Consider the following 21,765-nt stretch of genomic DNA (forward strand, 5'->3'; position numbering starts at 1 on the left):
CTTTTTCCTTCCTTCCTTCCTTCCTTCCTTCCTTCCTTCCTTCCTTCCTTCCTTCCTTCCTTCCTTCCTTCCTTTCTTTTTTAATGCAATAGTATGTCTTTTAGTCTTAGCTTTCAGGAGGTTTGGTGGGTTTTGCATCTTTTTCTATGTTTTCTTAAGTAATTTGAATAAATGGCTCCACTAGATCTGAGTCATAAACCTGGTGCGCAGCCATCCTAACTTTTGTGAAGCTCGTCAGAATAAGCATTCTTTCCATTAAGACCCTGGAAGCAGAGGATGGGGACTCCTGTGGAGCCCTCTATTCCCTTCTCCTGCCCTCAAGACTGTGGGTAGAATAATCTTTGCAGATGGGGGTTGCGGGAAGCCTCTGATACAGGATGTGGAGGATGCGATAGGGTGTGTTAAAACCCATTCTGGCCTCCTGAGCATCAGTGGGACTCCATCATTATTTGTAAGAGAAGGATCCAAAGAACTCTGGATCTGAAGACCCTCCCCAAAATAGTAGCTCCCCCCCCACCCCGGCTTTGTCTGGGGACCTTATCTTTTCAATATGCCTCCCTTCTTGCTGCCTGGGTGAAGCTAATAGGCAATTTCTTGTCAGGGTGATGCACAGAGAGGAGGAAGGGATCCCAGACTGGTCCATTTGAATTAGAAATTGTTGACTTGGGAGTTTTTTTTATTGTTCTTCTTGCCTGTTGAACTGGATCTTTGGACCACGTCTGTTCCTGTCAGCTACTGGACACATGCCCTGGAGGTGTACCACCCTTTTGGGTGCATTTTCCTGATGTGGGTGTTCAAGGCTTGCCATGCTTGCTTTATGTTGGGCCAGTAGCACCCAGTCCACCCTCATCTTCACACACCATCTTATTATTTCAACTAATGGCAGACAGGTCCAGAACATACATCACACTGTGGAGTAGCAAGGCTTACAGAGATGGCGGAAGTTCCCAAAGAGCATTTTAATCCATTAAACTTTTTAATGGAATGCTGGGAGAGGCAGCATCAGGAGGCTCCCAGCCAGATGTCATTTTAAGTCAGAACACTTTCCTATTGATTCTCTTATTGGTTCCTGGACACTGGCAAATCGGAGTGCTGGGGCTCAGACACCCCCTTTTGCCTTCTTGAGGCTTGTAGGCAGCAGTCATCATGGTTAATGAGACAGGCTGGACGTCAACTCCTAGACCCTTTGGGTGCCCTGAGGACAAGACTATCAGACCCTCTAGGTCCATTTCCAAGTCCCGTTCACAGCCCCCAAAATTCCCAAAGAGAAACCATAAAGAACCAAAAGACACATCCAGAGGGGAGCAGATGAGGCCTGCTAAGGCCTGAAGCCCTTCAGCCAAACACAGCCACACTGACTTCCGGAAGTTTATGACTTGTCAGAAAAAGTTGAGGAATTTACTTCCTGGGTGACTTTGGTATTCTATTTGCCGTGTTTCCAAATCAGAGAAAAAGTTACATTGCATAGTATAGTTAAAATAGTACAATAATAGCAAGTCTAATGATTAGTAACTTCTTCATGAAAACTAACTGATGAAACATATCCATATTTGAACCCTGAAACTTATTCTTGCTTTTATTTAATGCCCATCTTTAGGATGTGTGGTAAGCTTGGCTTTCTGAGAACCCTTCATTCTGTGACCTTAAGCCTTGTCATGATTTTTTTACCTAAAGCAATATAATTTTTACCCAAATAAGCAGAGGACTTTTGGATTTTCTCACCTGGGTAAAGGTGAAAGAATGTTGACTTCCCTGCCTGTTGAAGTATCTTGTGCAGTTGTAGTGCCAGTGAGGATTTGGAAAGGACTAGGGCTAGGAAGGAGGGGCAGATGGGAGCCCCTGACCCTGCGAGCTACCGTGTCCTCACCCTCTCCCCGTGCAGACTTCTCCTTGATGACGCCCATCAATGACCTCCACACAGCCGACCCCTTGAACCTGGCCAAGGGGGAGCGGCTCATGCGGTGCAAGATCAGCAGTGTCTACCGACTTCTGGACCTCTATGGCTGGGCCCAGCTGAGTGACACTTACGTCACGGTGAGGAGAGGGTCTTGGAGTGGGGTGGGGCACTGTGTGTGGCCCCCAAAAAATCCAAAGGGAGAACTCCTGACTGTTGACATGGACATGGCACTGCTGGTGGCCTTTGGCCAAAATGCTGAGCCCTTCCAAGGGTTCTAACCACTGTGGTCACCTGAAATAACCTGGCCAATGGACATTTCTCTGGATGAGGAGCTGGGGACTCCTGGATCCTATTTCTAGGGCTACCCTTGACCATCAAGAGATTCTTCTTATAGCTCCATTTCTTTAGTTCCAAATAAAGACCAAGTTCTCTCATGGCTCGAGGTCGGGGGTGGGGAGATAAAGGTTCTTGAGAGGAAGATTTGGGTGTAGCAGATTCAGGGAAAGAGAGGATTCAAGCAGAAGGTCATTGGAAATGACCCACTCCCTTCTTGCCCCTGAGAACATGTGTCTTTCCTCCAGATGAGAGTCAGCAAGGAGCAGGACCACTTCCTCATTAGCCCGAAGGGAGTTTCCTGCAGTGAAGTCACAGCATCCAGCCTGGTGAGTACAGTCCAGCGTCTCACTGCTCATTCCTATTGAAATGACAGCTCCTACAGTGATAGGTCATCTCCAATTTATCCACTGCTGTCCTGTCCCTCGTTGAGCTTACAATCTAGTGGGACAAGAAGACACATGGGCACCAAAACAGATGGTGTGCCCAGAGCATGATGCCACCACGAGACCAAATGTGAGGTGCAGGCAGCAAGCGCAATAGGAGGAAGAGATGGGCCTGGTCTCTGAGCCTGGGGTTGTACCAGAAAGGCTGGGAGTAGGAAGGCCTTTCTGCCTGGGAGACACATTAGAATGGCAGCCAATGCTTTGTCCCAAAGCAACGCAAGACCTGGCTAGTGCTGGTGCCATTAGAGACAGCTTCGGGGACCTCTTTCAGTTCTGCTCCTTTACGTGGGGTAGGGAGAAACTTCCAGAAGCTGATTTTAATCAAGAAAGATTTCTGGGTGTGAGAAGGAAAGCAGTAGAAAGGACTGTCTTAGAAGCAGAAGAGGCCCCATGTTTCTTAGATACGTGGGCTACAGCTGATGTACCAGCTGTTGCACCTGGGGGAGGAGCATGCCACTCAGATGCCGCCAGGCTTGAGACACTCAGATGTTGAGTCCAGGTACTCAGTTTAAAGAGCACAGACAAAGTCACAGAATATCTGGGCAGGGCTGGGCCTCGAGGACTGCCAAGGCCACCTTACAGGCAGGAGAGAACTTTGGTGCCCAGTGAGGATAAGTGACTTGCACAGGCCACCCAAGGAGGCCATGGGAGAGCAGACAGGGACTGTGAATACGAGGACGGCACAGGCTCTGTCTTTAAGGCATTCATGATTGAGTCAGGGGGTGAGGGGAGGCAATCAGTGATTAAACTCCAACTGAAAAGCGCCCTGGGACGAAGGAAGCTTGGGGAGCCTCGGGAAGAGGCACCGGGCTCACTGGGTGCTGTAGGGAGTAGCGGTGGCAAAGGAGGAACTTCTGGGTTGAAATGGTGATGAGGGAATGGAGTCCTCAGGAGCTCACTATGGATAAGCAGATTAAGACCAGGGCAACAGGGAAGGACTGGGCAGAGGGGACCATGTCCTCAGCAGGAGGGCGTCATGCACCAAGCCCAAATGCATACCACATCCCAGTGCACTTGGAGGACAGGTGAGTGGCTGAGTCTGGAGGTAAGGCAGGGAAGGTGATAGGGACCCGATGATAAATGGCACTGCAGGCCTCTTACGGCACTTCAGCTTTATTCTGCTGGACAGGCAGAACCTCTCAAGCATTGTCAGCGGACGAGTGATGCAATCAGGTTTCCATTGTATAAATTGCCCTCTGACAACTGTGTGGAGGCAAACTGTCATCACGACAACCAGTTAGGGCTGTGACAATCAGCCAGGAAGGAAATTTTGGTCTAGCAGCCTTAGTGGGCCTGGCAACCAGCTGGGTTGGGGGTGTGGGGTTGAGTTTGAGCTGGTGGCATGTTCAGGAAAGAAGTCAGTTGGCATTTGGTTATCCTAGCTCAGAAGAGCTATGGCCTAGAGATACAGCTTCGAGAGTCATGGGCATGAGATGTTCAGGGTGAGTGTGTAGACTTAGTGCTGTTGTGTATGGTTGTACAGGTCATGCACTGCACAAGAGAGCCTGGCTGGTGAGAGGGGAAAAAGTAAAAACCAACCTGTGCTCCACTGGGCTTGTGTTTCAGATTTGCTCAATGGAAGCCATCCGCACACCAAGACCTGTGCCCCTGGTGCTGTCCTCAAGAGGGGGCTGTTCTCATTTGGACAAAGGCACTATATGGGATAGTGGCTATTATATTAGGCTGTAGATTTGTTTCTTTTAAATCCTCACCTGAGGATATGTTTTTATTGAGTTTAGAGAAAGAGGAAAGGAGAGAGAGAGAAAAAAACATCGATCGGTTGTCTCTCATACATGCCCCAATCAGGGCTCAAAGCCATAACCTAGGTATGTGCCCTGACTGGGAATTAAACCTACAACCTTTTGGTGTATGGGATGCTGCAGCAATCGACTGAGCCACCTGGCCAAGGCAAGGCTATAGAGGTTCTTAAAGTGACAACAGATCACACATCCAAGGCGAATATAAGGATTGCATGAGATCAGAGGAAACTGAGCAGGCCACACCTCTGAGGAAATGGGGGAGCTGGGCTGAAGGGAGGTACCTGAGATGGGAGTGTTGCTGCTACTTCCAGTGGTCAGCCGCTTTGAAGTCATGTTCATTTGTAGAACATGAATTTTGTAAGAGGGGATTGTTGAACATCTTCCTGATGGTTCTGCTTAAACAAATGATGTCAGTAGCCTGTCCCTTCCTTTGGTACCACCTTGTCTGCTGGGCTTTCTGGAATGGGATGGTGGGAAGTCTGTGGAATTGCCCAGTGTGCTGCATTCAGAATGTCATGGTGGTACAATTTCAAGGGCCAAAGCTGTTGTGATTTTTAGAAACTAAACTCTAGCTTGTTAATAACGCCAGGGCACACCTGTTGTTGAAGAATTAGGCTATACCAGCTGCAGGGAGATTGCACCCTGGGGACCTCAGTAAGAGGGTGTTAGGAGGGGACTCATTTCAGGATTTGGGTTTGTGTTGGGTGCTTTGGGGAGTGTTCTGAGAAGGAGGTGTTGCCTTAGCTAGTATACTGTCATATGCAGGGGCGAGTCTGTGGCAGGGAAGGGGCGGGGGGGGGGGGGGCGGTCTCCCCCCACCACCAAGCACAGCATTGCTCAGGTGTGGTGGATGAATGAACACCAGTGGGTAGCCATGTGCTGGCTCACTTCTGGGGAGAGACCTGAGGGGCCTCTGCCTGTCCTGTGGCCATAAGCCTCTCTCCTTCCCTGGCCCAGATCAAGGTGAACATTCTGGGAGAGGTGGTGGAGAAGGGCAGCAGCTGCTTCCCGGTGGACACCACGGGCTTCTGTCTGCACTCGGCCATCTACGCAGCCAGACCCGACGTGCGCTGCATCATTCACCTGCACACGCCGGCCACGGCCGCGGTGAGTGTCGGCTCTCCAGCCAGCATTTCCCTCCCTGAGGCACAAGACCCCCAAGCTAGTAACAATCCCATCATTTAATCTGGAAAGATTTCCTGGAACTCACACCAAAGTGAGGAGAAGGACCACCCAGTGTGGGGTTCCTAATCCTCTCCACCTTTCTGACTACAGAAGTCTTGGTCTGGGGAAAGAAGGTAAAGATGTGTGATGTCTGCCCCACTGCATCCCCCACCCTGCCACTTACGCAAACTGGCACCACACACCAGGTGATGCCTCCTCTTCCGTCTCTCTATTCACCCTGTTGGACTGAGGGCTGGCGCCTGCCCCCACTCCTTTTCCCCAGCCCAGGCTCTGGTGAGGAGAGATCTCGATAGAAGATATGATGTTGGGAGCCTGGACTTGCCCACTTTTCATAGCCCGGGTGGGCTGAGATCTGGGGATGGGGCAAGGAAAACTGGGAGAGAGTAGAATAAAGACACCCCCCCCCTCCCCAAGAAGCAGGTTGTTCCCTCGGGGTCTCTGGGTAATTTCTCCACGTATGCCTAAGGCGCTGCAGTGTCGCTTGGAAGGACAGCAGGCAAGCAGTTTTGGTTTCTCAACCTTTACCCCATCGTGCCCACCCCACAGGCCACACACCTACAGGGCAGAGCAGACTTGTCACTGGCCTGTGGTTTTTGGTTTTCTCAGCAAAACCCATTCATTACGAGCAGCCTTGTCACTGGCCTGTGGTTTTTGGGTTTTGGTTTTCTCAGCAAAACCCATTCATTACGAGCAGAGGCCTTCCAGAATTTGGACCAAGACTGGATGATGTGTTTGTGCCAAGTGTGCCGAGCCTGGGCTTACTCCTGGGGCAAAACGAGTGAAGGAGGCCAAGAGGCTCTTCCAAACTTCTGGCTTTAAATAAAAGGCAGAGCGTGGGGCATGGGTTGCAATAGGGTTTTCACCCTGTCCCCTGGCACTCTTACTGCCTCATTGCTAGAAAAATGCGGCTCTACAATGGGCCTCCCTGTGGGTGAGGAGTTGTGGCTGTTTCTGCACTGACCTCAAGGCTGAGGGTCTCCACCAACCCACCCCAGGGGACCCTGGGCCCTGCTTTGCCCCAGCCTGCTGCCAACTCCACCACCCCCTGCCTCTTCCCAGGGTCCTTGGACAAGAGCAATGCAGGGCGCTGGCAGTGGTATAGCTCTCTCGAGTCATTCTTTGCAGCAGTTTTAGAAGGTGATATACTGATGTGGTTGCTGTGAAAACTGTGATGGAAGGATGTTAGAGGAAGCAGCCAGAAATCAAGACCACAGCCAAGTGGAGGGTCAAAGGGTCCCCGCACCCATCCCCAGAGTAGAGTTGACTGTGCCACTCTGAGGGAAGGCGCTGGGGGAGCTACAGGCGCTAACCATTCTGTCCTCTCTCTGAAGGTGTCAGCTATGAAGTGGGGCCTCCTGCCTGTCTCCCACAATGCCCTGCTGGTGGGGGACATGGCCTATTACAACTTCAATGGTGAAATGGAGCAGGAAGCGGATCGGATCAACCTGCAGAAGTGCCTTGGACCCACCTGCAAGGTTTGGCTCAACTGTTCCGGGAAGATGTTTCAGGGGGGGATTATCAAAAGCTGATGTTACAAGTGACACATGTTCATTGGATGATGTTTAAAAATTATACATAAAAAATGAAATAAAATTCTCTCTATTGCACTACCCTGAGATTTTGGTACACTCCCCAAATATGGTCACATATATTTACAAAACTAGGATCATAAAATATATCCTCCTTTTTTCCCCCTTAGCAATATACAGTAAACACCTTTGTATGATATTAAATATTTTCTACGTCACTACTTTAAATGACTAGAATATATTTCATTGAGCGAATGACTGTGCCACCATTTACCTGAACAGTCCTTTATGATTGAACATTGGAAGGGTTTTTTTCCTCTGAATTTTCTCTTGATATAAACAACACTGTTATGAAATGGGGATGTGCCCGCAACCAAGGTACATGCCCTTGACTGGAACCAAACCTGGGACCCTTGGGTCCGCAGGCCGACGCTCTATCCACTGAGCCAAACCAGTTAGGTCTACAGATGCACCTTTTAAAATTTCCAAATCACGTTGGCCAAATTGTTCTGTTCGCCCTGCAACCTCTAGTATATGAGAATGCTGCTTCTCTGTGGTCTCCCCAGACTTTACTGTTATCACTTTTTTCTAACTTGATAGAGAAAAACAGAACCTCATTATTGTTTTGGTTAAAGTCTAACGACCTATTTCATAACAGTACATATTTGAGGGTGGTCAGCTTAGCACAGGACGTTTAGGAGCTGAACTTGGGTTGCTGACGCCTGCTCCCATCCTCGAACGCCACTCACCGTCACTTCCCATCTGAGAGTCCCCGTCCTCCCGTCTCTGCCGCAGAGGAGAAAGCCCTGCCACTCTCTCCTGACATTCTCTAAAGCCATGGTCGGCAAACTGCGGCTTGTGAGCCACATGCGGCTTTTTGGCCCCTTGAGTGTGGCTCTTCCACAGAATACCACGTGCAGGTGCGCATGCACAGTGCGATTGAAACTTCGTGGCCCATGCGCAGCAGTCGGTTTTCGGCCTGGGCGAGTCTATTTTGAAGAAGTACTGTTGATATTTGGCTCTGTTGACTAATGAGTTTGCCGACCACTGCTCTAAAGCAGTGGTTCTCAACCTTCCCAATGCCACGACCCTTTAATACAGTTCCTCATGTTGTGGTGACTCCCAACCATAAAATTATTTTTGTTGTTACTTCATAACTGTAATTTTGCTACTGTTATGAATCGTCATGTAAATATCTGATATGCAGGATGTATTTTCATTGTTACAAATTGAACATAATTAAAGCATAGTGATTAATCACAAAAACAATATGTAATTATATATGTGTTTTCCGATGGTCTTAGGCGACCCCTGTGAAAGGGTCGTTCAACCCCCAAAGGGGTCGCGACCCACAGGTTGAGAACCGCTGCTCTAAAGCCTCATGAGCAGCGCCCGCCCGGGGAGGGATGAGCTGCTGACCCCCAGGAGCTGCTACAAGAGTGGGAACGCTGGGCATTTGTTCTCTGCAGCATCTCTAGTGGGCCAGAGCCATCACCTCTTTCCATTTCTCTGGCACTTGAGAGGGAAACCTCCAGCTGTTTTCAGCGAGAGAGGATGTGATGATCAGGCCTCAGCCCAGGTCTGCAGGGACAGATCCGGTACATGGGTCTGTGCCCCGGCTCCCAGATGGGCATCGGCTGGTTGCAGAGAGTTCTCGAGCATAAAGCCAACCAAGAAGAATTTTTGGCACCTGGACCTTGGAGAGTCAAGCTCTTGGGATAAATTTACTTCTGGGTTTTCCCCTCCTTTTATCTGCCTGCCCCCCCTGAGTCAGAAACATCGCACCAACAGTGAGTCGGCCTGGGTTCTAGTTCCCATTCTGCCCCTAACTAGCTGGGAAACTTTCCATTTCTTCAGGCCTCTATTTCCACTCTCATAAAGCCAGTGGGTTGACTAGAAGATCACTAGGGCCTCATTCATAGAGCTGCCCAGGTGTCACTGAGTTTATGGAGAGGGAAGCCAATGTCCAGAGAGGTCACGTGACTGGCCATCAGGGACTCAGGTTCCCCACCTGTTTCTGCAGAGCTGCCTCTTAGAGAGCCACCCCCTCGGGTTTTGATTCCCAGGTTGACTAACTCACAGAGCAAGAAGGTTGAATCCTCATACTGGACATCAAATAATTCCATTTACTTTAACACAAATACTAGTTCTTAGACTTCTAAGCTCTCCAAGGCCTAAAACCCCAAAGATTTTGCCCAAAGAAATCGACCAAATTACTTAGTCTCAGTATTAAAAAAAACATCTATTTCTCAGGGTGATTGTTTAGGGTTCAAATCACACGTGATGTTACATTTGGATGTTTGTGTAGGGAGAAGGAACAAGGAATTGCAGGGGTGTGTGCTCCGGGATTGGATATGGAACTTGATCTGAATAAAATGAAACTCTCTCTCTCTTAACTAGAAGGCTTAAAGTTTTAATTGGCCATTTGCTCCTCTACAGATCCTGGTGCTAAGAAACCATGGCGTGGTTGCTCTCGGTGACACTGTGGAGGAGGCGTTTTACAAGATCTTCCACCTGCAGGCTGCATGTGAGATACAGGTGAGCAGGTCCTCTGGGGACTCTGGGGAGAGGCTCTGACAGTGGCCGGTGGGCAAAGGCCCCCCCTCACCCCCGCCATTAGCTGTGATTCAGGGAGGTCTGTGAGCCTAGCCATCTAAAAGCCTGGCCCTATTTCTTTGCTTTGGCACCACCTTATTCATTTCAAGTTTCACACTTAGAAGCAATTTTGTAGCTTTAAAGGATGTATCACCGTTGTCTAACAACCAACACCCAACTCTTGGGGGTCATTGTCCAGAATGGGGAGCTGCCTGGACTCATCACTGGGACAGCAGAAGAAACCATAGTAGGACGATAAAAGTTCTTACCATGCTCATATATTGCCTGGGTATACCTGTTACATCTGGCTATGCCCAGTAGACACCACACATAGGTTTTCTTTTCTCTTTTCTCTTCTTTTTCTCTCCTCTTCTCTTCTCTTCTCTTCTCTTCTCTTCTCTTCTCTTCTCTTCTCCGTGGTTTTTAAAGGAATATGTTGAGAGGATAGTTGTTAAGACAGTGATGAAGAGGTGTTAGAGGAGGTGGTATTAGATTAATCCCCCCACCCCACCACCAAAAAAAAAAAAAGAATAAAACCCAACAGTGGTCAGAACAAGAGAAGGTGGAATAGGGCCAAAGCAGTGCTTTCTGATGTGGTGGCCCCCCTGACCCCTAACCGGTGACACTGGCCCTGAGCTCTGGCCCTGACTGGTGCAGGAACCTGGCAGAGCCTCTGATATGCCCACTTTCCCTACCCCACACCCGAGCTCATTAAGAGTTCCCTGCCTTCCTTCTGAAGAAGAAGCTGCCATGAGAAACAGTTCTTATCTCTTTGTAAAGACAGCACAGTCCTAAGAATGAATGGAGGGAGATGTTCATGTTAATTAACGCCCCCCCCATGGTGAAGGGTGTCTCTTCCAGGCTCCAGACCCTCAGAAATGGGCACTGTGCAATTTAGCCAAAGGCAGGATGGCACTGTTGGCAGCTCACTAGCTGCTTCTCTTGGCTCTGCCAGCTGTCACTCTTTTCAGTCAAGACTGGCTTGATGTGACCTTGTTTGCGCGCATCAGGCGATGAAGGCAGATAACCTTGGAAAAGCTCCAGTGGCTTCTTTTAGCTGGTGGGGCAGGGAGGCTTCTAGAGGGAGGAATGAAGCTGGGAGGGGTGGGAGGGAGCCCAGCAAGGTTAGCCCCGAGGTGTAAGGCATGGACGATCCCAGGTACTGGCAATATGCAGATGCTGTTGGGATCTCAGCATCTGGCCGGGTCATTGCTGGTTGAACAGCCAGCATTGAAATTCTCTCTCCTTTGTGGGTCTAGTTTTCTCCCTCAGTGACTTTGGCAAACAAGCAACTGTGATTGTGGCCATTTTAGTGGTTCGAGACTCGGAGCCTCTTTTGTTCTATTGGGACAGTATTCTCTTTGCTCCCCAGTAGTTTGAGGTTCCAGGAAACTGGGTCATCCCCAGCTGAGAGAGGCAGCTCCCTGCTCTGCTCACAGGCAGATGGGGAGAAGCTCGGGCAGTTCTCCATCTGCTACCCATCGCCATGGAAACCAATGGAGGATGAGAGAGGTGGGAGGAGGCAGCTCTTGCAAGGATGTGGGCAGTTCTCTTTTCCTCCGTGAATGACGTGTACCAGGGGATATTGCTTCTCAACCTTCCATGTTAAAACCTCGTACTTTATTTGTCATAAATTCTTACATTGCATTCCATCTGCACCAGGTGTTATTCTAAGTGCTTTACAAATATTACCTTCAATAAACCTCATGAGATAGGTAGTACTATTTTCATTTTATAGATAAAAAAACTGAGGCACAGAGAGGGCAAATCACTGCCCAAAGTTACACAGTAAGTAAGTGGCAGAGCCCGGATTCAAACCCAGGCAGCCTGGGGCCTGAGTCTGTGTTCTTAAATACGATGCCGCCTTGTACTCTCTCAGGGCAGTAAGGGTTGGTGGGAAAGGTCGGCTGACAGGACCTCTCTTCAGGGAACTAGGTAACTTGATCAGCCGGGTGGAATGCACTACCTGTGAGGGCTCGTTCCGTGTGCTGAGCCTGCTGGCACCTGGGCCAGATGGGGCCCAGGAGGAACTAGGTAACTTGATCAGCCGGGTGGAGTGCACTACCTGTGAGGGCTCGTTCCGTGTGCTGAGCCTGAGTGCTGGGCGTGGGGGACTTCACAGTTAGCAAACATGGCAGCAGAGGGCGGAACTGGGGCTAGTAGATTTCAGCTCACTGTCACCTATGTCAGCTCACGGCGACCCTCTAACACTTGGACAGCTGTATAATGGGTGCCTCCCAAGCATGGAGCTGGCCACCTTCTCGGGAAATCAGACCATGACTCTTACTGTTGGAGGGAGGATGGAATAGGTGACCTCTGAGGTCTCTGTCTTCCCAGGGTTAAAAATAGAGCCTTCCACTGGGCACGTCTTGGATATAGAGGCCGTGGAAAGTTAGGGTTCTAGCTTCCTCCTCTTTACAGGGTGATGGCGTCTCCTTGGGAAGGTGGCCTGGTTGACTTCCAAGAAGTCTCATTTGTTACACTGGTGACTTTAACACTCCAGGGAACATCTGGGTCCTCATGGGCTCATAGACCTGTGTTCATCAGCAAGCTGTTTCCTTTCATTTTCAGTAAAAAAATACAACTGTCACCAAAACTGAAACTCTGAAGGCTTATAAGTAGGAGCTGCTCCTCTGTAATAAGCAGGCTTACACGGGATATCAAATATCAGTTAGAATGCTAGTGTATTGATACACAGCACAAAACTCCTGGCTCAGCTACTTTCTGTAGCCGAACTTGCCCAGGAAGCCAAATCATAACCAATTATATCCGAGTGGCAGCTATGAGGAGTAAACAGAATGTACTATTAGAGGAGCATGGACTTAGAAATAAGGGAATTAGTTAGATCGATGAATGTGTTTAGGATCATTCTAAAATCGCCTGCTGTATACACACACCTCTTGCCCTGACACTCAAAGTCTGTGACCACCTGTATCATCCCCTCCCCATGGAGCCTGACAGTGGGACAAACACTCTGAGTCCGCCGGTGAGAGCTGCGTCCCCCTGCACAGCGCCCAGCTGTGCGCCATCAGCATTCCCTCATCTCCTCTGGGTTTCCTTGACTGGCTGATCCCATCGTGGACAACACATTCTTCCTTTGACCTGTTAATTCAGTCCATTGAGCTGCACTCATATTTCATGGCCTGGAAGCCAGCCTTTTTCTCTCAAGTGACTTTTTTTTTTTTTAAAAAGGGAGATATTTCAAACACACAGAAAAATGCAGAGAATAATATAATAGCATATACCTGATACCAACCACTCAGATTTAACAAATATTAACAGCCTTTTTGCTTCAGATCTTTTCCTCTTAAAGAAATAAAATATTACAGACAAGACTTTACATCACCGTTAGAGCCCTTTTTAATCCCATGCTCCCACTTTCCCCAGAAACAACCACAGTCTGAAGTTGGTCTGTAACCCAGGTCACTCTCAGTTTTCTATACTGTTTTATACTTAAGGTATAACACTTGCTATGTCCTCTATAATCTCTAAGAAGTGGCATTAAGAAAGGAACTTCTAATAGCTCTTTCCCTGGAATGGGTGCATGCCCAACAGATTGGGGGTGGCTTTTCGTCTGGGAGGAAAAAGCCAAATACAGCTCAGCTTCCCAGCCCATTTCTGTTCCTAATCTTCCCTTATCCCCACTCTCCGTTACACACATGAGCTTAGGTAAGTGTGCAGAGGGGTGTGTGTGTGTGTTTGTACGTGTGTATACACATGTGCGTGCGCACACACACGATGGAGGGCCCTCTGCTCTTTGCCTCAGGTGTCCGCTCTGTCCAGCGCCGGGGGAGTGGAGAACCTCATCCTCCTGGAGCAGGAGAAACACCGCCCCCATGAGGTGGGCTCTGTGCAGTGGGCGGGGAGCACCTTCGGGCCCATGCAGAAGAGCCGGCTGGGGGAACACGAGTTCGAGGCCCTCATGAGGATGCTGGACAACCTGGTGAGTCTCCTGCCATGGTCCTCCGAGGCCAGCCTGTTGAGGCTTAGCCCCAGCACCCGTGAAGAGCTATCATTTATTTTTGGTTAGAAAGCTTCCATAGGGAAAAGAGGTCACTTTTCCGAATTAACCAATAAACTCGGTGTAATTCCTTTAAAAACAGGGAATGTGTGAGGATTTAGCGAAATGGTCTTCCAGGTGAAATTCAGAATGTCTAGAAAAATCCTATAAAAAAAGAAATTAGGGATACTCGTCCCACCACATGGTAAAGCGTAACTAAACGGAGGAGCGGTAGTGCAGAGCGGCCAGGCAAGTCAGTGCGGCAGCTTCGAGAATCCAGAAGCGTTTAACAGGGCAAACAGGTGTCTTATAAAGCAGCGGGAAAACCTAGACTGCTAGCCACTTGGAGAAGAAAACTTAGGTGGATTACTACCACATTCCTTTCAGCAAGACAAATCCCTGATTTATCAAAAATTAAAACATAAAAAAACTCCTACAGGTATTAAAAAAACAGATTAACATTCTTGATGCTCTTGTCCTGGGCAGACTTTGTCAAGCGTGGCAGGAAAGTCTGAAGTCATGATGACAAGTACTGACTGTTATGATTACATTACAATTCAAAATTTGCATTTTTCTAAACCACTCGCCCCACCATAAGCAGAGCGACACGACAAACTACGGGGGTGAATATTTGCAACACCTGTGATAGTCAATGCACTGTAAAGAGTTAGTACAAATCAGTGTGAAAAAGAAAAACATCGCAGCAGAAAAATGAACCGAGAACACAAACAATTTACAAAGGAAGGGATTCGAGTGGCCATTAAATGTAATTTAAAACATCCCGTTTTACTAGTAATCCAAAAAAGAGCAAAACAGAGTTAGAGAAGACAGGCAGAGCTAAGAATTGCTCCGTCAGCCGCCAAGATTCCTGGGTGTTCGTTGTCACTGAGCAGCACTCGGTTCCGCCTTCGTGGGACATGGTCTTGCTTAGGAGACAGGAATGTCCTATAGTCAGAGTTCGGGGTTCGAAGAGGGAAATAGTTAAGGAGCCTTAGCGTTGAGGAAGGGAGGGCTGACTGTCAGAACCCGCTGGGAAACTTAAAAACCCTGTAGCCCAGATGGTACCACATCCAACGAAACGGGCAGGGCTGAGGTGGGCCCCGCATCAGCATTTTTAAAGCTCCCACGTGGTTCCAATGTGCAGCCAGGCTTGGGACCCACTGCGGCAGTGCAGAGTTGGAGCTGTGTTTAGGTAAGGAGTCCTGTCACGCTCACAAGGTTCCAGCAGTTTTCTCAGCCCTGATCAGAGGACTCGCTGGGGTGGAGGAAGGGAGAGGTTGGGGCACCAAGAGAGGACCAATTCCGAGACCCACCAGAGAAGCAGAAGGTCCAGGCTGTGCTGTGGAGATTTAGGTTTAAACCTGGTCATTAGATAGAAGGGGGTGAAGTGCCTGGGGAGGGGGTGGGCGCGCAGGAGCATACACACCATTTCCCCCACATGAAGTGGTTCTCTTTTTGTCCTTTTTAGGGCTACAGAACAGGCTACACATACCGCCACCCCTTTGTTCAAGAGAAAACCAAACACAAAAGTGAGGTGGAGATTCCGGCCACAGTCACAGCCTTCGTGTTCGAGGAGGACGGCACCCCGGTGCCCGCCCTGCGGCAGCACGCCCAGAAGCAGCAAAAGGAGAAGACCCGCTGGCTCAACACGCCCAACACCTACCTGCGGGTCAACGTGGCTGACGAGGTCCAGAGGAGCATGGGCAGTCCCCGGCCCAAGACCACAGTAAGGCGGGCAGAGGGAGGCCCTGCTGGGGGAGACAGGGTGGGTAGAGAGTGCCTGGCTACGTTTATGGTCTATAAGCCCCCCTCAGGGTTTACTATGTGGAGCAGTTGTTCGTGCCCACAGAGCCTCTGGTCACCTGTTTCTTGAACCTCTGCACTGAGTTTTGGGGTCCAGAGGATGGCTGGACCAGGTCACCCCCAGCAGCACAAAAGCGAGGAGCAATTGATTTTTGCTTCTTGCTCCCACATCAAGAAGGGAATCCTGGGAAGTTCAAAGATGGGTATCCAACATTTGAAGTGCACATCTGATGCAAACCCAGTAGGTGGGTGGGATATTCATTTCTATTACGTTGTCCTCCCCGCCACACACACATCCTAACTCTTAATTTGATTTTTCATTAACATTAAAGTAGCTGGCAGCCAAATAGAATAGCTTCTCATTTAAAAAAAGAAGAAGAAGCCCTGCAAATTAACATGGAGCCATCTAATACTTAAGCTCCAGTGGCCACCTGTCTGTCAGCGCTGGTTACCAAGGGGCTGACCCCTACTCTTACATGTTCTTTACGGCTCCTGCCCTGGGGCCTTCTTTGCCCTCCTGCTCTGGGAGACAGACATCACAGAGGGGAGATAACATGTATGTAGAGGCTTGCTGACCTTCCGTGTGGGCCGGTGGGCCCAGATCCCATGGGGCCGACCACTGGGGAGGACACGTGGGCCTTATTCTTTGCTCACCCGCCTGGCCTTGTGTGTGTTCAGTGGATGAAGGCTGACGAGGTGGAGAAATCCAGCAGTGGCATGCCAATACGGATCGAAAACCCAAACCAATTTGTGCCTCTCTATACCGACCCCCAAGAAGTGCTGGACATGCGGAACAAGGTAGGGTGCTAGCTAGCTGTCTCTCCATCCCTTCTCCCTCGAGAGTGGGGGTGGGGTGAGGATGCACCTGACTTATCAACACCCCTGCTGCCTCTCACAGGAAAGAAACTGCTGTTTGTTGGCTCTGTCCCAGGCACTGTGCCAAGTGCTGTACTTAGGTGACCCTGTCGGACCCTCCTCCAGGAGAGGTGCTTGCCTCAGGCATTAGATGTGTCTAAGAGATCTGCCCACAAATTGAGTTTTAATTAAGTTTACACTATTTATGCTGTTATCCTTTTGGCCAAGATTTCAAAATCCTTGGTATTTACTGCCCCACCTCTGCTTTACAGTTCACTTACATTTCTAATGTCATGTTAAGAACTGCAGTTATGGCCCTAACCGGCGGTTTGGCTCAGTGGATAGAGCGTCGGCCTGCGGACTCAAGGGTCCCAGGTTCAATTCCGGTCAAGGGCATGTACCTTGGTTGTGGGCACATACCCAGTAGGGAGTGTGCAGGAGGCAGCTGATCGATGTTTCTAACTCTCTATCCCTCTCCCTTCCTCTCTGTAAAAAATCAATAAAACATATTTAAAAAAAAAAAAAAAGAAGAAGAACTGCAGTTATGGCTGACTGCCTCCAGTAGGTCAGATACACTCCCAGATCTGGGTTTCAGTGTGTGGGCAAGGCCTCTCAGCAGTGCTTGTCTAAAATGCAGATTCCTGGGTTGCCTCCCCCAAGAGATTCAGATTGTGTAGGTGTGGGCTGGCCCCAGCATTTTAAACAAACCCCTCAGGGGCTTCATAGGAATATTAAAATGTGAGAATCTCCCTCCAGGGTTGAAGATGGCTCCTTTCACTCTTCACCTCCTTCAGGTACCTTCTCCGAGTCAATGAGACGGGTGTTGTACCTAACCCGCTCATGCACTCTGAAACAGACAAGGAGACCGTGTCACAGTGGACAGGCGGTGTTGGAAATAGGGGAGACAGGCTCCCCACCGCTAGAGGACCTGTTCAGACCCAAGTCACAGCCCACACTGGACACCAGTATGCCCTGGGGATGCCCCTCCCAAAGTCCCCAGCCTGACACTGCACACTGAGGTGCTCTCCCCCTCCCTTTCCACACAGATTCGCGAACAAAACCGACAGGATGTGAAGTCGGCGGGGCCCCAGTCCCAGCTCCTGGCGAGCGTCATCGCTGAGAAGAGCAGAAGCCCGGTACAGCAGAGGCGGCCCCTGTCTGGAGGGGAGACGTGTTTGCCTTCCGAATCTGCAGTGCCTGGGGCTGGGCAGCAGGACCCCTGAGTCCTCATGCCCATTCCCCTGTGATCTTGGGTGCTGGTGCTCTTGCTGCAAAACAGATGCTGTGAGGACCAGGGACAGTGTCTGCCCCACCCTGTGGGCCTTGGGTGGGGCAGCAACTGCCCAGCCTGCTGACGTCCATGCTTCCCCCATGGAACTCACTCTGCCCTCTATTAGCATCTTGCAAAGTGGGGGTCACAGAAATGTGGCTGGCAGCTCCCAGGCCTGCCTGCCCTGAGCTTTTCTGGCCTCTGCATGGATACGGCATCATGAGGTTGTAGCTTTGGGACAATGCTCAGATGCTCTCAGAGGGGAGGTGTGTATATAAGGACCAGTGCTCCTACAGAAGGGAGGGGGCAGGTAGTTGCACACAAACCCACATTGAGTGAGAAAGTATAAAGTCGTCGTTTCTGTGCTTGAGATAGAACAGTGTTTGTCTAGTGCTTAGCAAAGGGGGTCAAGGTCAGAATTCTGGCTCATGTTGGAAATAATTGCTGCTCGTTGCAAACTAGCGGTGGGCATGGCATCTTCCTTGGCAGGAAGAAAGGGGGAAATACAGGAATCATTCCTGTCTGCTGAGCGAACAGGTGAGGCAGTGATTTCTGGTCAGGCTGCAGCCCATAAGGTGGTGTCATCATATCATCTCCACCCCCACTTCCCCCCGGCCCCGCACTCAGCCAAGATGAGGAACACCAAATGTGCCACAGGGTCGAGGATGGAAATATTTCACTTGCACAGGGGGGAGGTGAGAGTTCAAGACAATGAGCAAAATTGTTAAAAACTCTGCCATTTATACCAAGTGGTCTCCTTGGAGTCGCTCTTCTTGGAATCTTGTCTTGGCCTCTCTTGTGAGCCCCATGATTCCATAAGATTGGCCAGGGCTGCTCTCCGTTGGAAGGAGCTCATGAGAAGGATGGCCTGACGTGCGCGGTGCCAGCCAGCTGCTCAGGGCTCCCCTCCCCTGGGATTTCCTTGCTTTGGCTCCTCCTCAGCATCACAGCACTGCAGTCACGAAGGCCAAGGTGAGGGTGCTGGCTTAGGAAAAAGGAGTGTGGAGCTGAACTTCAGTACCTGTCCTGAGCTAGTGGGGGTCAAAGGGTCCCTGAAGCTTACACAAGCTTACCCAGCTGGTGAGCGCCCCAGAGCAAGGGGCTCCCCAGAGGTGGTGAAACGGTGCTTTTGCCAATGTCCCCACAGGGACCTCAGTACAGGCCGTTGAAGATACGAGATTCAGGACCTTGGTCCCCTTATCATTTATGACTGTGTGCAAAACAGGACCAACCCTTTGGACCGAGAACGCTGAAGCTGCTGTGTGTTTCACTGCTGTGTGCTGCAGCTTGTGCTGCTTTGTGGGGTTGGGGGGGGGCATGGTGGGAACAGCTGGCATGAAGCGGGTTGAGCCAAGCTTTGCTTGCTGGATTTGGCTGACTGACTTTGGGCCGCTGACTGTACTTGCATAGGGATGGCTTGCAAGCGTCCACAGGCACGATTGCAATAAAGGTGTGTCTTCCTTCTGCTTGGGAGCATCCTTTGATTTTATTTCCTGGGAAGAGGGTGGATCCCCTGCATTCATAGGCAGTGGCAAAGAATCTGGGTCTGGGGGTGAGGTAGCTGTAGGGAGGAATGCACAAGTCCTGCCCTGAGGCCCTGTGCTGTTTCCAAGGAGCTGCATGCCACGCTGTCCCAGCCAGACCACTGGCAGCCACATGAGTCTGAAAGGAAGCTCGGGCCGGCCCCGGCCCCGGCGTTCAGAGAGCAACACACACTCTGTGGTTAACTTTCAGTCTACAGACAGCCAGCTGATGGCCAAGGGCGACGAGGACACCAAAGATGAGTCAGAAGAGACGGTGCCCAACCCCTTCAGCCAACTCACTGACCAGGAGCTGGAGGAATACAAGAAAGAGGTGGAGAGAAAGAAACTAGAACTGGAAGGTAAAGAATCCAGTGCTTCAGGCTCTTCCAGGTGGAGGGGAGGGGAGAGCTTGGGGAAGCCCTGAGAGGGAGCAGAGCAACGGGCAGCCCAGGAACCCAGGCCTCCCCCGGAACCCAGGCCTCCCCCCACCGCCCGCAGGGCCCCGGGCTCAATCTAGCCTCTGGTTTCATTTTTAATCCTCTTTCTCTCTCTTTCTTCTCCTCATATCCTCAACTTGATCTGCCTGCCCAATCACCAAATAATATTCTTATTAGCGTTACTATTAATCACAATAATGACCCTCATTGTTCAATGCCTAACAGTTACACGGTGTCTTCAGGATTTCATCCAACCTTCTCAGCTGGGTGGAGAGAGTTAATCCTTGCAGAATGCTTAGAATAGTGCCTGTGGATATGGTGTAGGTCTGTAACCACCAGATAAATGTTGGCTATAATAGATCATTATAACAGTGGCAATAGTTAATTCTCTTTCAGATCTGGCATAAACGTTTTAGCCAGGGGTCCTCAAACTACGGCCTGCGGGCCACATGCAAATACAAATATTGTATTTGTTCCCGTTTTGTTTTTTTACTTCAAAATAAGATATGTGCAGTGTGCATAGGAATTTGTTCATAGTTTTTTTTTAAACTATAGTCCGGCCCTCCAACGGTCTGAGGGACAGTGAACTGGCCCCCTGTTTAAAAAGTTTGAGGACCCCTGTTTTAGGCAATCAAAACTCTCCACTCGCTGACTTCTTTATGTCTTTCTCTCAGTCCTTTATTTCAGAATCTTTAGTTAAGCCCAACTCTCTCTGTTGACTCCCAGGTAGGTATTCATTCTCATGATAGTTTGTATGCCCTTGTTCATGCCCTTGTCCCTTCCTGGCATGGCTTCCCTTCCAGGCCAGCCTGATCCGAAGTTATCTACACTTCAGGCTCCATCTCAAAGTCTTTCCTGCTAGGAAGCCCGCTCTGCCTCTCCCCACCCCCACACTGAGCTGTCCCTTCTCTTTGCTTCAGGGGCACTTGGGGTCTGAGACCCAGAACTCAAGTCTTGGTTTTGTCCACCAGCTAAGCTTTCATTCCCTCAGGGCAGGGTCTTCCTTCACCGTCTCCCTCCCCACCCAGTGTCAGACATCTTCCCAGGCGCCAAGCAGGCACCAGAAGGACCTCGCTGGCTTGCTCAGAGTTCTAATGTGCCAACTGAAAAAGCAGGTGGAAAAATATGGTTCTTTCTATCCCTAGGCATTGTTGGCACTGAACTTGTAAATTCAATAAATAAAAATGAGCTACATGCCACCCAATCATGGTGGGAACTCTCCTGCAGCTTGCTGTCTACATCAGGGCAACATATTCAATAGGTGGATGTGCTTTGATGGAGGAAGCAGAACACGACTCTGACTCCCCCAGGATGTAGCAGAAATAACAAACGGTTAGGAGAGCAGCTAACTCCAGCCGAGAGAAATGAGGACCAAGTAGAAGAAAACAAATATTTTTTAATATTCTCCCTCTCTCTCTCTCTCTCTCTCTCTCTCTCTCTCTCTCTCATCTATCTCTCCATCTCTCCATCTCTCCTCTGCTTGACCCCTATCCTGAGGTGGTTTTCTGTATTTTCAGGAGAGAAAGAAACCGCTGCAGAGGAGCCTGGCTCACCTGTAAAGTCTGCACCTGCTTCTCCAGCACAGAGTCCAGTGAAGTCGGAGACAAAGGGCCCCGTGGTCTCTCCCTCCAAGTCTTTAGACGGTGAGTCAGCTGAGCAGCCAGGAGGGAGGAAGGGGCATCCACAGGCGGAGAAAGGGATCTGCGTGGAAGGCGGGGCAGGCGTGCACACTACAGGCACCTGCCTTTCAACAGGTGTTGCCCCCCCTACCCGAAGAGTTTTCCCCTCTGCCATTTCTAGGGAATCTGAAATAGGGGTTACTCACTGAAGCTTGTTCCATTCACAAGCTGTGACCATACAGCTTCCAGTTTAAGCAATGATGAATAAGTTCACGGCCGACTCAGAGCCTTCTCACTTCTAACTCAGACTGGGTTGGCGGATGGGCCTTTCTAGATGCACCAGCCCAGGGCTCAGACCTTCATGTGCCCAGGAACCATCTAGGGATCTTGTTAAAATGAAGATTCTGGTGCAGCAAAACTGGGGTGAGCCCTGAGACAGCATTTTCAAGGAGCTTCCAGGTGAGGCTGATGAGGTCATTTTCCACCTTGACCGCACTTGGGAATCATGGGGGT

General features: G+C 50.0%; 1 protein-coding gene across 2 annotated transcripts in view; it reads left to right on the forward strand.

Annotated features, from left to right (window-relative positions):
* The window catches only part of ADD2 (adducin 2 (beta)), a 93,907-nt gene that overhangs the window by 66,259 nt on the left and 5,883 nt on the right, over positions 1 to 21,765 (forward strand). For both annotated transcript variants that reach the window (XM_005867785.2, XM_014540935.1), the window contains exons 5-15: positions 1,883 to 2,034; positions 2,479 to 2,559; positions 5,394 to 5,543; positions 6,953 to 7,096; positions 9,590 to 9,688; positions 13,512 to 13,688; positions 15,214 to 15,471; positions 16,227 to 16,346; positions 17,450 to 17,539; positions 19,408 to 19,555; positions 21,151 to 21,276. In XM_005867785.2, the coding sequence (XP_005867847.1) occupies positions 1,883 to 2,034; positions 2,479 to 2,559; positions 5,394 to 5,543; positions 6,953 to 7,096; positions 9,590 to 9,688; positions 13,512 to 13,688; positions 15,214 to 15,471; positions 16,227 to 16,346; positions 17,450 to 17,539; positions 19,408 to 19,555; positions 21,151 to 21,276 (1,545 nt within the window). The remainder of the gene's footprint in view (positions 1 to 1,882; positions 2,035 to 2,478; positions 2,560 to 5,393; positions 5,544 to 6,952; positions 7,097 to 9,589; positions 9,689 to 13,511; positions 13,689 to 15,213; positions 15,472 to 16,226; positions 16,347 to 17,449; positions 17,540 to 19,407; positions 19,556 to 21,150; positions 21,277 to 21,765) is intronic.

Source organism: Myotis brandtii, unplaced genomic scaffold (assembly GCF_000412655.1).
Source record: "Myotis brandtii unplaced genomic scaffold, ASM41265v1 scaffold251, whole genome shotgun sequence".
NCBI lineage: Eukaryota > Metazoa > Chordata > Mammalia > Chiroptera > Vespertilionidae > Myotis > Myotis brandtii.